Source organism: Poecilia formosa, unplaced genomic scaffold (assembly GCF_000485575.1).
Source record: "Poecilia formosa unplaced genomic scaffold, Poecilia_formosa-5.1.2 Scaffold15, whole genome shotgun sequence".
Classification (NCBI taxonomy): domain Eukaryota; kingdom Metazoa; phylum Chordata; class Actinopteri; order Cyprinodontiformes; family Poeciliidae; genus Poecilia; species Poecilia formosa.
The window spans coordinates 82,159-96,329 of record NW_006799954.1 but is presented as its reverse complement, the minus strand read 5'-3'; the positions used below and the strand labels follow the sequence as shown (position 1 = coordinate 96,329).

The 14,171-nt window shown below is 39.2% G+C and overlaps 1 protein-coding gene across 5 annotated transcripts; it reads right to left on the bottom strand.

Moving 5' to 3' along the window:
- Window positions 1–1,516: 1,516 nt before the first annotated feature.
- Window positions 1,517–14,112, bottom strand: mapk8a (mitogen-activated protein kinase 8a). Of its 5 annotated transcripts, none has more exons than XM_016668392.1 (12): window positions 9,142–9,734; window positions 8,548–8,714; window positions 7,299–7,428; window positions 7,090–7,148; window positions 6,845–6,983; window positions 6,090–6,255; window positions 5,777–5,848; window positions 4,472–4,654; window positions 4,251–4,375; window positions 4,057–4,120; window positions 3,164–3,241; window positions 1,517–2,271 (listed from the first exon to the last, which is right to left on the bottom strand). In XM_016668392.1, exons 2-12 carry the CDS (start codon window positions 8,667–8,669, stop codon window positions 2,081–2,083), a joined length of 1,329 nt encoding a protein of 442 aa, XP_016523878.1. In that variant the 5' UTR covers window positions 8,670–8,714; window positions 9,142–9,734; the 3' UTR covers window positions 1,517–2,080. The 5 variants fall into 5 exon arrangements, with proteins under 5 accessions (XP_016523878.1, XP_007546119.1, XP_007546120.1 ...); XM_007546057.2 differs by lacking the exon at window positions 9,142–9,734 and adding an exon at window positions 13,868–14,112 and having other exon boundaries at window positions 1,519–2,271; XM_007546058.2 differs by lacking the exons at window positions 5,777–5,848; window positions 9,142–9,734 and adding exons at window positions 5,330–5,401; window positions 13,868–14,112 and having other exon boundaries at window positions 1,519–2,271.
- Between the last annotated feature and the right edge of the window lie 59 nt (window positions 14,113–14,171).

The window sequence follows — 14,171 nt, the reverse complement described above, 5'->3', positions numbered from 1 at the left end:
AAATAATAATTTAATTTTACAGGAAATGTGGGTTTTAAAAACTTTAAGCAGTTCAAAATGAACAGAAATGAATGCTTGAAATATAGTACTTTGCCTGTTCACATTGGATTCATATTCACATTCACAGTTACTCAAATAAATAAACTTTTCAAAGTCAGTTAATTTATTGAGATGCACCCAAATGTGAGTAAAATCTTACTGAAGGTAGTGCCGGACTTGTAATGAAAGAACAAATGACTCAGGACAACTGTCATAATCTATAAAGTGCATTTAGGGAGATGGTACTAAAGGGTTAATAGCTGGAGCCATTGAGAATCTGAGCCATGAAACATATCCAGAGCTCACCATGGCAGAGACTGGAAAAGAATCACTGCACGATGCTCACAAAACGCATCTACAGTCAAATGCAGACAGATCTCTGGCTACACTAATTCAAAAACTATATTACTTAAAACAGAAACAAAATGGATATGAATATCCCCAAATCCGATGTACATTATATACTAGATGTCTTCTAGCTTGAAATAAATAATGTGAAACAACATAAAATCTTCTTAGCTTTTGTTTTCAGTCAGTATGTACCATTATATTGTGTATTTAGAAATTAAAGTGTCTGAGTGGTTGATGGTATGAAGGTGGAGTCATAGAACTGAGGAGAATCTGAGAATCGCTGAACCGAGTAAGGACACTTTATATGGAAAAGGGTGGAGTGACTTATTTGGACTGAGTCTCTGGTTTCTTAAATTATAGTACCCTACTGTAGTCATTGAATACATGACAGATTTGGACAAATTTAGTGGTAACCCTGGTAACAACGTGCAGATGGGATAGAAGCAGCCACCAATTAAATTAGTCTCAGAGCTGCACAATCTTACATTGAAAATTTGAGAAAAACACTAAATAAGTATTTCTGTCATTAAGAAATAATTGTTAACCAAATCACAAATGGACCATTTATGTACCCTTAACAATGCCTTTAATATACACATACCTGAAGTTATTTTTTATGATGCTTTACTTATTCAAGTTAATGAGCAAGAGCATCTAATTTGTCCTGAACTGATGGTTCAGGGTTACAAGTCCCTTTCCTTTAGTTTTTCAGAAGATGAAACGTTTTAAAATATTCAGAAAAGAGCAGGTACTAATATTGGTATCAATACTATTAAAATGAATTATCCCCTGCCCTCACAAAATAATTGTCCTTGAGGTAGAATTTTTATCAAAATTTCAAGTCAAGGGGTCAAGTTTCTATGTTTTTCATGCGAGATCATGCAATTGCACTAAAATATATTTTTACAGCTTTTCAACACCTTTACTAGGGTGCCAATACATGTGGCCTATTCTGTATATTAGCTTTTCACAGCACTTCCCTGCTCCTTATAAATCAGATTTTTCTGCTCTGCATTCACCCCCTCTTCTACAAATTACATTTATGTCTGCAAATAAGGGGAAAAAAATCATAATTATACTATTTTATAAACCCTGTCATTAGATTGTTCAGATACACACACTCAGACAGGTTTGTAAAAAGAAATATATTAGCTTGGACACACCAAGATCTGTTTTCTACAAGAAAACTTAGTAACAGCTTGAAAATAAAAATCATTCATTTGCATCATTACAGTTCAAGATGAAATGCGCTATAAACTACTGTCTGAGAGAACTGATATATGTTCCTTCCAAAGTTCACAAAAAAGCAAAAAATATATACTCAACATGATTTTGCAGTCAATACAATATGGTTTTTGACTGCAATAGTAAGTAAAAAACAGCAGTAGATAAAGTACACTCATATCCTTCCCATTACATACATCACAGTTTCACATCAAAAACATTTTCGCATTTTGCCTCTTGCAGCAAAAATACAGTAATCATGATATCACCTTATTCAAACCACAATAATTTACAGCAGAACAGGTCAGGTAGAGAGATGGGGGTGGGGAGACAAAGAATAAACTGTACATCAAATCCTCAACTCTATAAACTAACAATTACCTAAACACTCTCCCGTCACATATACACACACGCTAATGAGGAAAGGTTTGTTTTGAGCATGTACAGTAGATGTGTGCTTGTGTAGTTATCTGCAGCAGGCCAGCGCACTGAGGGAGGTGTGGCTGTCCAAGCTGCTGTCTGTCTCCGAGCCCAAAGCGGGATCACTGCCGGGATCGGTCGGCTCTGTGGACATGGAGGAGACGTCGTTGGCTGAGGAGGAGGAGGAAGAAGAGGAGGAAGACGTGGGCTGAGGAGGACTGTCAATCACTGCTGCACCTGTGCTGCGAAAAACAGGCAAACGCATAGGTTTCACTGAAACATAAAGAGCACTGCCATTTTCTGATGAGCTCAGACTTTAGAGGGGGACCACAGCAGCTAAAGATCTAAATGCAAAATTGTGATTTTTACAAAATTTAGAACGTAAAGAAAATTTTAAAAAATGACTTAAAGTTTTGCTGTCTTTTAAAAATTCGTACATCCATCTCAAGCTGAACAATGTGCATAAAAAAATGCTACAAATGTTTTAATTTCCAGCTATTTTCTCATAAGTAGGTTATGCTATTATGAGCAAAAACTGATGAAATTACTTGCATCATTCATAATTACACCACAATTTATTGCACTTATTTAACTGAACAAATCTTCAAAAATAAAAAGCGTCCCTTCATAAAATGCTGTAAAAACGAAAAAGCATTCTGCATCCCTCAGCACAACCATAAAGCCATGCTTAACTCAGCTGCAGAGACTAATGTGACAAAATTCTGCAGCTTTCAGCAGAGCTGCATGTTCTTCTCTCAGAGAAGAAATCATGGCTCGAGCAACACGACTGTAAAGAATAAAAAGAGCTAAAAATCCTGTTCTTAGAATACACCAAACAACTACCAATATTTATCAGCTGTGGCAGTTTTTCAAGTCAGTTCTGAAGAAGAATATATATAAGACACTTGTGTCGTATAAAAACAAATGTATATTAGGTAGTGTCATTGTAAAATTTTACATTTACCTTGGGGCTGCACAGCACATTATTCTTGGTTTGATATAGTTGCAAAATAAGAAATCTTTACCAAATATTTAATCTCAATGACATAAGTTTATATAATTAACATGGTGGTGCATCTACTCTAATTCTCCCATATTTTAACTAATCCAAGTTATAGTGATTACTCACCTAAAGCAGTGGGTTGACCTCTGATAACTCCATTTTTTGTTCGTTCCTCCCATTCGATCACTTCCTTATAAATTAGCTCTGGAAAACAAAACGAGCAGCAAAGGGTCAAGGTAAGCTCAGTGGTTTAATGGAAATTGTTGATGGGTATATTCAGGAACATCAAATCTTTTGCCTAAGGTTGGGGTGCATAACATACTGCTCATCCCAAAACAACATCACGATTCTAATTTGGACTGGGCATGCTGGTGTGTGACCCTTCTAAAAATGAGTGAGAGGGTCATTATCACCTGACAGGCATTGAGATGAGCTCATCTTGCTGCACGACTGAAACTGATATATAATCACAGTCTTTCCTATGCAGGACAGAATCATATTCCTCACAGTAGAAAAACATAAACCGGGCTTTTAAAATGCTTTGAAGTCGTAAGAAATCCAAATATGAAAAGAAAAGAAAAAAAAAATCAGTTATTCTTTTCCATACATATAGTAGCTTGCAAATGTTTTCATACCCCTTAACTTTGTCACATCTTATCAAACTACTGTGTATGTTATTGGAATTTTTGTGATAAAATTAGTGTTTAATTATACAGTGGAAGTGAGATGTTTCAAACAATTTTATCAATAAAAATCTCCTAAGTGTGGCATAGTCTCCCATTGCAATGTCATGTTTTGTTTTATAAATTACCTAAAAAAAACAGTTAACTGTTTATTATTACTATTTTTTTTAAAACTACGTTTAAATGATAAAGGCAATCAAAAAAAATTTGCTTGGAGCATTTTCAGGGATGGAAACTTTGGTGCATCTTTGCATCATTATTTATGCGTTTCAAACTAAGTCAACAACAAGTGAATCTGTTAAGTGCAGAGCTAGGAAGATAACCAGGTTGTCTAACCTTTCCACTCCTCCACAGTGTGCTCTCTTTCATCCAGTGTCCTGTCTGGGATCTTTGGAGGCGGCTAAAAATAAAACCAGAACAGAAAAGCAAATTTGATTTGAACAGCATCCTGGTACAGCAAGAGAAATGGCACGTTACGCAATGTGACAAACGCTTGTGTATTCTGCTCATCTCTCCAGAGATCCACTCACCGCTTCCACTTCAGCGGGATCGTACCAAACATTAATATATGGGTGGTGCAGGGCTTCATCCACAGAGATGCGCTTTGACGCATCAATCACCAGCATCTTGGATAACAGGTCTCTGGCTTGGCTTGCTGCAACAAGATACAACAAGCAGATATGGTGCAATGGTATTCATAAGAAACAAGGAAAAATCAATTTGCATTTCTTGTACAGAGGATGTTGCATACCTTTCAGTTTGTTGTGATCAGAGTCAGCAGGGAAGAGCACATCTGGGAAGAGCTTCTCAAAACTGTATCCGGCGTACCGCGGTCTGTTTTCTACATACGTTCTCACTGAGTGGTTCAGTTTCATTAGAAAATCCTGAGATGGAGTGCCTAGCTGCTCAATCACCTTGTTCCACTGGTCGATATCTGATGTGGAAATGTTAAAGGAAAGGACCTCACAGAAACACACGATACCAGAAGGGCAGCTTGACATTTAACTTTGCTTTGAGGTGCAAAAGTTAAATGCAACTCCTCTGTGATTTCATATAAACAGAAGAACACACATAGAGTGAAATTAAGAGCAGAAGGTTAAAAGTAATGATTAACAATATATTATTTTGTTTTTAAACCCAAATTAAAGGCGAGGACATCATGAAAAAACATCATAAGTTCTATAGATGCACAAAATTCTCACCATCATATGCAATTTACCTAAATAGTAACAATGTCCAAATCATCTTTTCTCCTAACTCGTCTTAATTGGGAACACTTGAATTACATTTATGGGGCTTGTGAAAAACCCTTGGCTGTTACATCAAAAGGCTTATTTATGCAGAGACATGGCCAATTGTAAGGGTTTCAGAAACTTTCAAGCAACTCTACAGGTATTCAACACAAAATAAAGCAGATACCACACACACTCACTAGTACCATTTATCTCAAAGGTGACTTCAAGGTTTCATAGGTGGGTGCAGCAGCACAAGCAATGTAGGTCATGGAGAGTATGATGGATAGAAAACGACAACAGAAGAAGCATTCACGGTGGTGGTGGACGTCTTCATAATGAAATGATGACATGTTGATCAGTGAGGGTAAGGATACGATCAGTGCCAGGGAACAAAACACTCCCCCTGATCATCTCAGCCACAATGCATCCCACTGACCACACATCCACTTGGGATGGACATTAGGAAGACAGACAGGTGAACATGCAAATAAATGATAAAGAGAGAAAAAAATTACGTAAAAACAAAGTGAGAGAAAACCAAAGACAATTGCAAAGCCGCAACAATGAAAATGTAGACCATTCAGCAATGAGCAAGCTGCATGAGAGAAAAAAAAAAAAGCTAGAGACCATGAACATGTCAAAATTTATGTGCAACCAACAACTACCAATTGGAGATGAATTGACTTGTGCGTATTAGCATTTTCATGTAATTTCAAACCAAATAGCTTTAAAGAACAAACAAAGGAAAAAGTTGAACACAATCAAAAAGCCTTTATGAAGACTATTAAAGTAGAGGAAATACTCGGCAGACAGAAGGATACAGTCCCTTCCAGGGAAAAGGATTTTATGGCGAACCATTTCTGCCAGAATGCAGCCCACAGACCATATGTCCACTAATGAAGTAGACCACATTAACCAGAGCCAGTAAAAGAAGTGAGGAATGCATAGCAACAGGTTAGTTACACATAACAAGCTTGTTAGTGAGCATTTTCTTACAATTAGCTTTTCTTTTCAGAACAGGCATCAAGTGGATCCCCGAGTTACAGCTAGATTTAGTTCAACAAATTTATATGTATTTCCGATCCCAAAATAGAAACATTGGACAATAGATGCTGTGTTAAACTAATCACTCACCGTTGGCCTGGTAGCCCATGCCCAGGATAACTTCTGGTGCTCTGTAGTAGCGTGTAACCACATATGGCGTCATCAGGAGGCCTGTGGCTGCCGTCCGAGCCAAGCCAAAGTCCAAAATCTTCAGCGTGCAATCAGACTTGACAACTATATTGCTGGGCTTCAGATCCTGAAAAAAAGACATTAATCGGGTTAATCAGTTAGGAGGGGGCTGTATCTGACGCACAGCTGAGATTCTCACTTTTACAGAATCAATGCCGTTTCTGGTTCGGGCAGACTGGTCTGTTTTACTTCAAACTGTGAGGATATGCTCTCCGAGTGTCCTTCTCGTTACTGATGCATATGGCAAAATGATACATTTTGTCATTGTCAATTTGGAGGATAGTCTGCATCAGCTGATATCAGCTACACAAAATGTCCAGGAAATTCTGTAGTTTGTTCAAGGTCACTTGACATTTGAGATTGGCCTCTCTGATTTTAGGCTCAGTCTGTTAACATTTTATACATGCATATTTTTAGCAGAGATTATTACAATACCAAATAGTTGCTTTACATTGTACCTAGAGGGGTTTTTTTTAAATGCTTTTGTCAGTAGTTAAAGGACTATATTCATCCAGTGATCCTCTAATCATGCCACTTGACTGCTTGCCCTTACACTTCAGTGTCACGTATCACAGCAAGTTTACCAGCTCAGGACTTTGCACCTCAGAACATTGGCCCGACTTCAGGCTGTGTATTCGTGGCCAGCTGCTGCTCACCCTGTGTATGATCCCGGCACCGTGGAGGTGTTTGATGCCACACAACATCTGATAGAGCAGGTACGACAGCCTCTCATGGTCCAGCTCCATTTGAATCACTTGACACAGGTTGGCATCCATCAGCTCCATTACCAAGTATCTGATAGAAAAGAAAAGACTTCATGATCCTGGCAGAGAGTCATCTTGGCAACAGGTACAGCAAGGTCTGATTCCCATAACTGCACAGGCTATTTTTATTGACTTACACATCTTGGAAATCTTCTAGCGATTTTTGTGGTGTGAATACATTTAATAGGCCAATGATCTGTGAATAGAAATAAAGAAAAATAACTAGGTTAGGACTTCACATCCATTTAAACATGCTCAGGCCACACAAAATGCTCTTTCTCCGTGTCATCTACTTGTGAAATAGAGGACACAGCTATTTTGCATGTTAAAATAGTGGCACACTTACATTTTTGTGATTGACACATTTCATTAGGACTAGTTCTCTGTACGCCCTCTTAGCATGGGTTTGATTTTGAAAGGGTCGACTCAGCTTCTTGATGGCAACATTTCGTTCAAGGATTTGGTCATAAGCAGAGCTGAAGGGCAAAGATAGCAAGAGAAACGCATCAAAAAAGGCAACAACTGACATCAAGGCCTTTACTCTCCCAAATATGTCCAAAGCAATAAAATGTAGAGATGCACCATTCTGATTTTTGTTGCCATTTTTGTTTCCACTGTCAGGTTTTTGTATAGGTTTGACCAACCAGTTTAGATTTAAGCCAATTTAAATTTCTCTTTAGAAACTTTAATTTAGGTAGACTGAAGAACTGCTCTCTTCAGTCTTACTGATATGAACAGTCCATGTTTTGCATAAGGAAATTAAGTGTTAACATGCTTGTGTGAAACAATGTAGTTGCTGTAAAATGTGAAAATAAAAAAGTTCATGGAGTCGCCATCTTAAACTGGCCTTACCATGATTTGTGCAACTACTCAGCTGAACAGCACACTCAGCATAAGGTACAACATTAATTTAGATTCTTCTCTTGACACAGATTTCAAAAAGGTTGGCAACATTTATAACATTTTTGGCTTTAAAGGAAAAAACAACAACTTGACTATTGAGGCTTCCTAGTATCTCCTGAAAGTCATGCTCTCTCTCTTGCAGCTAAAATGAACCGCAGACATGTCAACATGTAGAATATACAGTTTTCTTTTAAATGACTTCTTCTCTGACATTATGATACTGAAAATAGCCAACTGTGTGTGGCTAAGCATTATTGTCAGCTCGATCTGGCACTTCGTATAGTACAATCAGTGAATGGGACCGAGCATGATTTTAAGGTTTTTGAGTGGCTGAACACAAGCTAGGACTAATCAAGCTGAAAACTGCCCTAAAATTTTTAATTTAGGACAATTTCTCTATGTACAAAGTACATTTCTTAATAAATATCTTTTAAAAATAAAAAGGGACAGCTAATGTGAGATTCCAACTGAACAGTAGTCAGGGTCGATCAAACAAAAAAAACTAAATTGATTTAGATTAAGAGCCAATGTCTCAGTGCACCTCTAATAAAAAAGTATAACTAACACAAAATTCAACACAAAAATAGCACCAAAAGTTTATTGATCAAATGTTTCAGTGACGTGTAGCATACAGTGACCTATTTTTCACAGCATAGGTGTTAGCAGAACAAGGAGGATGCTGAACCACTCACCAGACGATTCCTTGTGCTCCTGAGCCGATGGGTCTTAGATTCTGGTATCGCTTCAGTACTGTAAACGTTGAATCCCCGACATCTACACTGTAGAACTCCCTGTCTCTCTTGTTTTTATTCATGGCAAAGTCTTCGATTACTGCTTTCTGTGCATCCAAAAATGTCCTCTGTGAAGAAGGAAACAGGTTTGAGTATCCAGCAGAGTGAGACCGACTCCACGGATATCGCAGGAGTTGCTGAGGCGAGTGGCAAGTAGCAAAAAACAGCAACGGAAGAAGAAAATCCTGCACTCAAGAAAACTGTTTAGACACTGCTGCATTTCACACTGATGCAATGCAATTTCCTTTCTCAGCAAATCCTGGAAACCCACATGGACTAAAGATTGAATGTCATCATTGGCGATAGCAAAACAGCAAGCAAATCAGAGCTCTGCTCCATTGCATGCAACAGAACTCCGGGTGACTGTGCCATGCTGGAAAAACAACCATGGCGATAATTCCTCTGAGTCTGGAGTGCAGCCCAAGACAGCTCGCTTCTACAAGCGGGGTCTTTCACAGAAACATTTGCATTTGCACAAAGGCACTGTGGCCTCACCTAAAAGACAAAACGAAGGTTTGTGCCAGTGGAGACCGTCGACCGTTTGATTACAAGAAGCTCAAACAGATCTTTCATTTTCTCCAACTCTTGCATAAACAGTGCCACCACCCTCCTCGGTCATCCACACGGCCGGCACTGAGTCCATATGAGGGAAATAATTGCCAGAACGAAGTGAGTCAGCTCCCCTTCTGTTCCGCCAACGTCACAAAGACGTCCATAACATCCACCTCCCTCGCAGAAATGAAAATAGACATGCATCTTCTTTTTATAATTCAGACAGGAAGGCAGCTGTGCTTATTAGAGTTGTGAAGTCTTGAATTCAGTTGATGTTTTCTTTTTGTGGTTGTCAGTGAAAGGAATCAAAATTGAGGCATTACAAAGAGGTTTTCTCAGTTTGCAGCTTTAGATGCCATAAATTCCAACAGACACACTCACAGCCGTAAATATTAATGGGATCATCTGTTCTGATGCAAGCAGCTGTGTGCTGCGTCAACAAATTCCCCTGAAATCAATTACACACTTTCAGATTGCACTTGTGGGTCAGTCACACACAAAACAGTCACATCGGTGCTCTGAAACTGCTCTCGAGTACGGAATCTGAGCCTGGCACTCCAGCTGCAATATCACATACATCAGTATGTGATATTGCATTGCAACAGAGGACGGTGACAGCAGCTTAAAGGGTCACTGGAGTGTCCACCTTCAGTCCAGGATCTTTCTCAGAGTGGATGCAGAAACATGTCATACTCGTCAAACACTTTCCATTAACTTTCTGATGTGCTGCCAGGAGGCAAGCATCAAAAGCAGAACCTTCAGCCTGCTGCACAGCCTCTCTGGTTCAAGCCTTTTCAAGATGATGTGCTTCACATTATTAGTCTTATTTTATGCTCTGACATGTCTGTTTATGTCTATTTTCTACCAATATTTTTAATACACAGAATTCCTCTCATGTTGCAGCAAGCAGCTCAGTTTACTCAGAAACTAATTTGAAATGGAAAGTGGTAAATCATGTGAAATGTCTGCTGCAAAAGCAGAAATATACTGTAACGCTGCTTTGTGAATTTAGTGCTAAAAATGGACTAAAATCTGGGTATATGTAAAACGTTGAATAAAACCAACGATTAAAACCCACAATTTACATGAACATTTTAACACAATGTTTTGCAATTCCTTAAAAATGTCAAACTAATGTAGATTCATAACACAGAGTGGTGTTTTGCACTCATTTATTGTTGATTCACTTATGGCTTACAGCTAATGAACACCTCATATTTAGTTTCTTAGAAAAGACTGCATATTACAAAACGCAATAAAAGGGGAATAACACAGACATGCCTTTCTACTCATAGACCAGGTTGCCAAGTTTTCCATCCAACTGGTTTGAAGGCATCTGACCTGAAATAAATAACCTCCAAAACACTGCATCCAAGCATTCCTTCACAACTGTGATAATGCATAAAGTTATGAGAACGATTGCAATTTGATCTATTGTGCGACTCCACTTGTGCACCTGTTCCTACCCCACTTTTTCCTTCCACTTACCTTTGCCTTTATATTCTCAATACAACATTCTGAAGAGAGAGCTTCTTTTGTAATGACCTTTTGTGGTTGAAGTGAGGGAGTCAGTGACGGTGTGCACATGATGTAGGTTATAACTGCTCACAAAATGCTAATGCTTGAAACTATTTAAAACGAGAAATGTTCCTGAAAAATACTATTCTTTTTGTTTTCGTAGGAAACATTAGCCTAGCAAATAAAATAAAAGGAGACCTCCTGCTTCTAAATCCCTCTTCCTGAAAGGAAATCAAGGTAAATCCCACGGTTACTTTGAATGTAATCTATATTGACAGCAGTAGCCCCTTTTTGTCCTGACGGAAGCGGTTGAAGGAAAATGACTGAAGTGCTGCATCACGACACAGACATGCATACTGAACTGATGCAGCCAGATTAAGCCGGCTGGACGCCGCACACAGGCATATTATTATGGCAGCGATAATAATGGCACCCATATCGTAATATGACAGAGTGCGCTGTTGGTGCTGACTGTATAGCCTGTGCCTAATTTGAACGCTGCAGCTATATTATCATACAACGGCGGGAGCAATCATTAACTGGGGGGATAAATTGAGCTGCAATGCAAAAGTAAGGGGCTGAAGCAGCATGCACGCAACGATTTACGACCCTCCCCCCACGGCCCAAACAATGAGCAGCGCAGTCTGAGGAGCTGAGGTGTGAATCCTCATCTTACCTCTGTCATCAAATCAACAAGGGATCGATCCTGTTCTAAAGCGGATCCGGCGAACTTCGAACCGATCCGAAGCGGCTCCCCGATTGTTTATGCCGCCGCTGAAGGATGGTTTATCCCGTCGTGCGGCTTAAAAATACGTGACCTCACCAATTTCATTGCCTACGTTTCCAGCCGGCTGCTACTGACAGGCCAGGACGCGCAGTGCGCACACAGGGCATGCGTCCCAGCAGCGCGTCACACACAGGCAGAGACACACCCACCGCCTCCTCCTCCATGCATCCATCCTTCCTGCCTTCCTTCCGTCTGCCCATCTATGCAAATGAAACAATGTTTTGGTCTACTTCCGTTCTCTTCTCGATAGGTTACGTTACTCTTTCTGCGTCTGGCTCCGCTTTGATTAGATACTTCCTGTTTCCAATTATGCTACAACAAGTCGAGGCTGCATATTGCCACTGCATGCTAATTTTTTATATGCCAGGCAATTTTGACAAAGACGACCAGGGAGGAAGTGGTACGAATCACTGAGCAGTCAGGAGGTCAAAAACACGTTTATCATGTCTGAAAATATGAAGTTTCTGGGAAAACTAATTCCTCTGCAATTTGTCCTTGGAAGATCAATGTCCTCAAATTGGTTAATTCTTGATTTTCTTCTTGAGAGAAACACTCTGGCATTGTACTCTTAGGACAATTTGATACATCAAAGCCACAAACTCCAGTATAATTTCTTTAAATTTTATGTGACCAACAAAAAGCACTGCATAACTGTTGCTTGAATGAATACATGATAAAAAAAAATTACAAATAAAAATCTGAAATGAATGGCTTGATTATTCAACCCCCTACAATAGCTACTTTGTTGGATCATTTGTTGCAATTGCAACTTGAAGTCTCTATGATATGTTTGGATATTTAAATAGTTCATGTCTTTTATACCTCAGGCACAGATAGGGGTAATGGTGTAATATCATCAAAATTTTTTGAAGTCTTGCCATACATTCTCAATTGGATGTAGGACTGGCCTTTGATTGGACCGTTCTATCATATAGATATGCTTTTATGTAAAGTGAGGTACTTCACATATCAAATATGATATAGGTAGAAACTAGCAAAGAGAGTGAAATTGGACACATAAACACTACAAATGAATAGCTTACTGTGTATTTTCAGCTATCCTAACTTATACACAAACCCATGAACATATTTTTAAGTTATAAAGGCAAACATTTATAACTGGTGGTCTAACGTCCTTTGCTAGAGCTTGTTCCTGGGTCACAGTTATTCATTTTTTGTACTGAAAGTTCTGGAAATGTTTCCATTCTTTTTATCTCTTAAGTCATTCCTGATAAAGCAAAGATCAACAAGCTTCACCTAATCTCTTTTGGGATTTTCCACATTAAACTGCTTATATTTACCAAGCTAATAATCTATCTCAAGATCTCAAAGTAACATTAAAGGCCCTCTTTTAGGTTTTCTTAGTATCCCTGCCCTGTATTTACCTTTTCCATCTTCCTGCCAAGCAGTTTTTCTTCTGGTCATCAGGGATCCTGAAGAAAAGTATTCCCACTACTACTCCCTCTGTGTTTTTCTAGGGGAATGGTGTATTGAGGATAAAATGCATTTTCTATGAAGCCTACAAAATAAAATCCTGGTTCCATTTCCACAACACCTTCTACCAGATGTTTTCTTGGTCCCCAATATGTGGTGACTTGAGCTGAACAAAAGCTTCTTTCTTGCACGACTAATGGTTCTCATGTCATAAACAAATCTAGCGATGATGTTTTATTTGTAAAACCTCTTAAAAGCTAACACACCTTTATGTCTTATCAAAGCAAATCCCAATAAATTACATTGACTCTTGTGATTGTGTCAACGTTTGAAATAGTTCAAGAAAACAATTTGGTTTTACATCGTTTTATGTGGACACTTTTTTTTACATCAAGAAGCTGTCAGTAAACTTCTTATTAGACTTGCAGGCTAATAACATTACAGTCACCACCTCCCTTTAATTTCAATTTAATGTCATATTTTCAATGGTCTGATCTGTAAAAGCATAATTTTTTAAATATGTCCAGAGTGGGGTCTAAATTGAGGACAAGGACATTCATTGGCTCTGCAGAAATCTGAACAGCATAGTAGAACAACGTGAGGGCACCATCTACAGCTCATGCATCATTTCTATACGCTACAACGGCCGTGCCATGCTCTGCGCATGTGACTCCAGAGCGGTGCCAAGGAGGACATTCGGTAAATTTGCGTTAACTCCGCGCTCAGCGGCAGGACACATGCTCCCTGCACCTACCTCATAACCCCGGATCGTTTTCCTTTCTTTCTTTTTTCCCTTTTTTTTTTATTTTTTTTATTTTTTTTTTTTAATCCTGCCTCTGTGCAGATATCCCGGGGCCTGCAGAGAGACGCTGAGCGCAGCGGCATGAACAGGACTCCCAGCAGCAAGGCAGAGCTACTACGTCTTCTTACCCCTTGTTCGAAGAGAGCCCGCAGTGTTATGATCATCGTCGGGGAGCTGCCCTGCAGCAGCGGGATGCTTCGTCCTTCCCAGGCTTCAGCGTAGCAGCGCATCTACCCCCGGGGATCCACCGCACCTTTGGGCGTCAGACGGATTTAGTTAAATCGGTGTAGCTGATCTCATACCACCCGCTTATTGGTGGCTCTGACCTGTCGCTGTCAAACCGCGATGTTAATCCAATCAAGTGTTTAAAAGCAGAGAGGCTAAGAATAGAGGCAATTGCTGTAAAAAAAAAAGAAAGAAAAAAAAACAGAG

Coding starts and splice junctions, on each gene's coding strand:
- mapk8a (XM_007546057.2), bottom strand. CDS start 13,969: ATGCGCTGCTACGCTGAAGCCTGGGAAGGACGAAGCATCCCGCTGCTG. Junction 6,256..6,844: donor GTGCCGGGATCATACACAGG/GTGAGCAGCAGC, acceptor TCTTTTTTTCAG/GATCTGAAGCCCAGCAATAT. Junction 5,849..6,089: donor CATGGGCTACCAGGCCAACG/GTGAGTGATTAG, acceptor CTACTTCATTAG/TGGACATATGGTCTGTGGGC.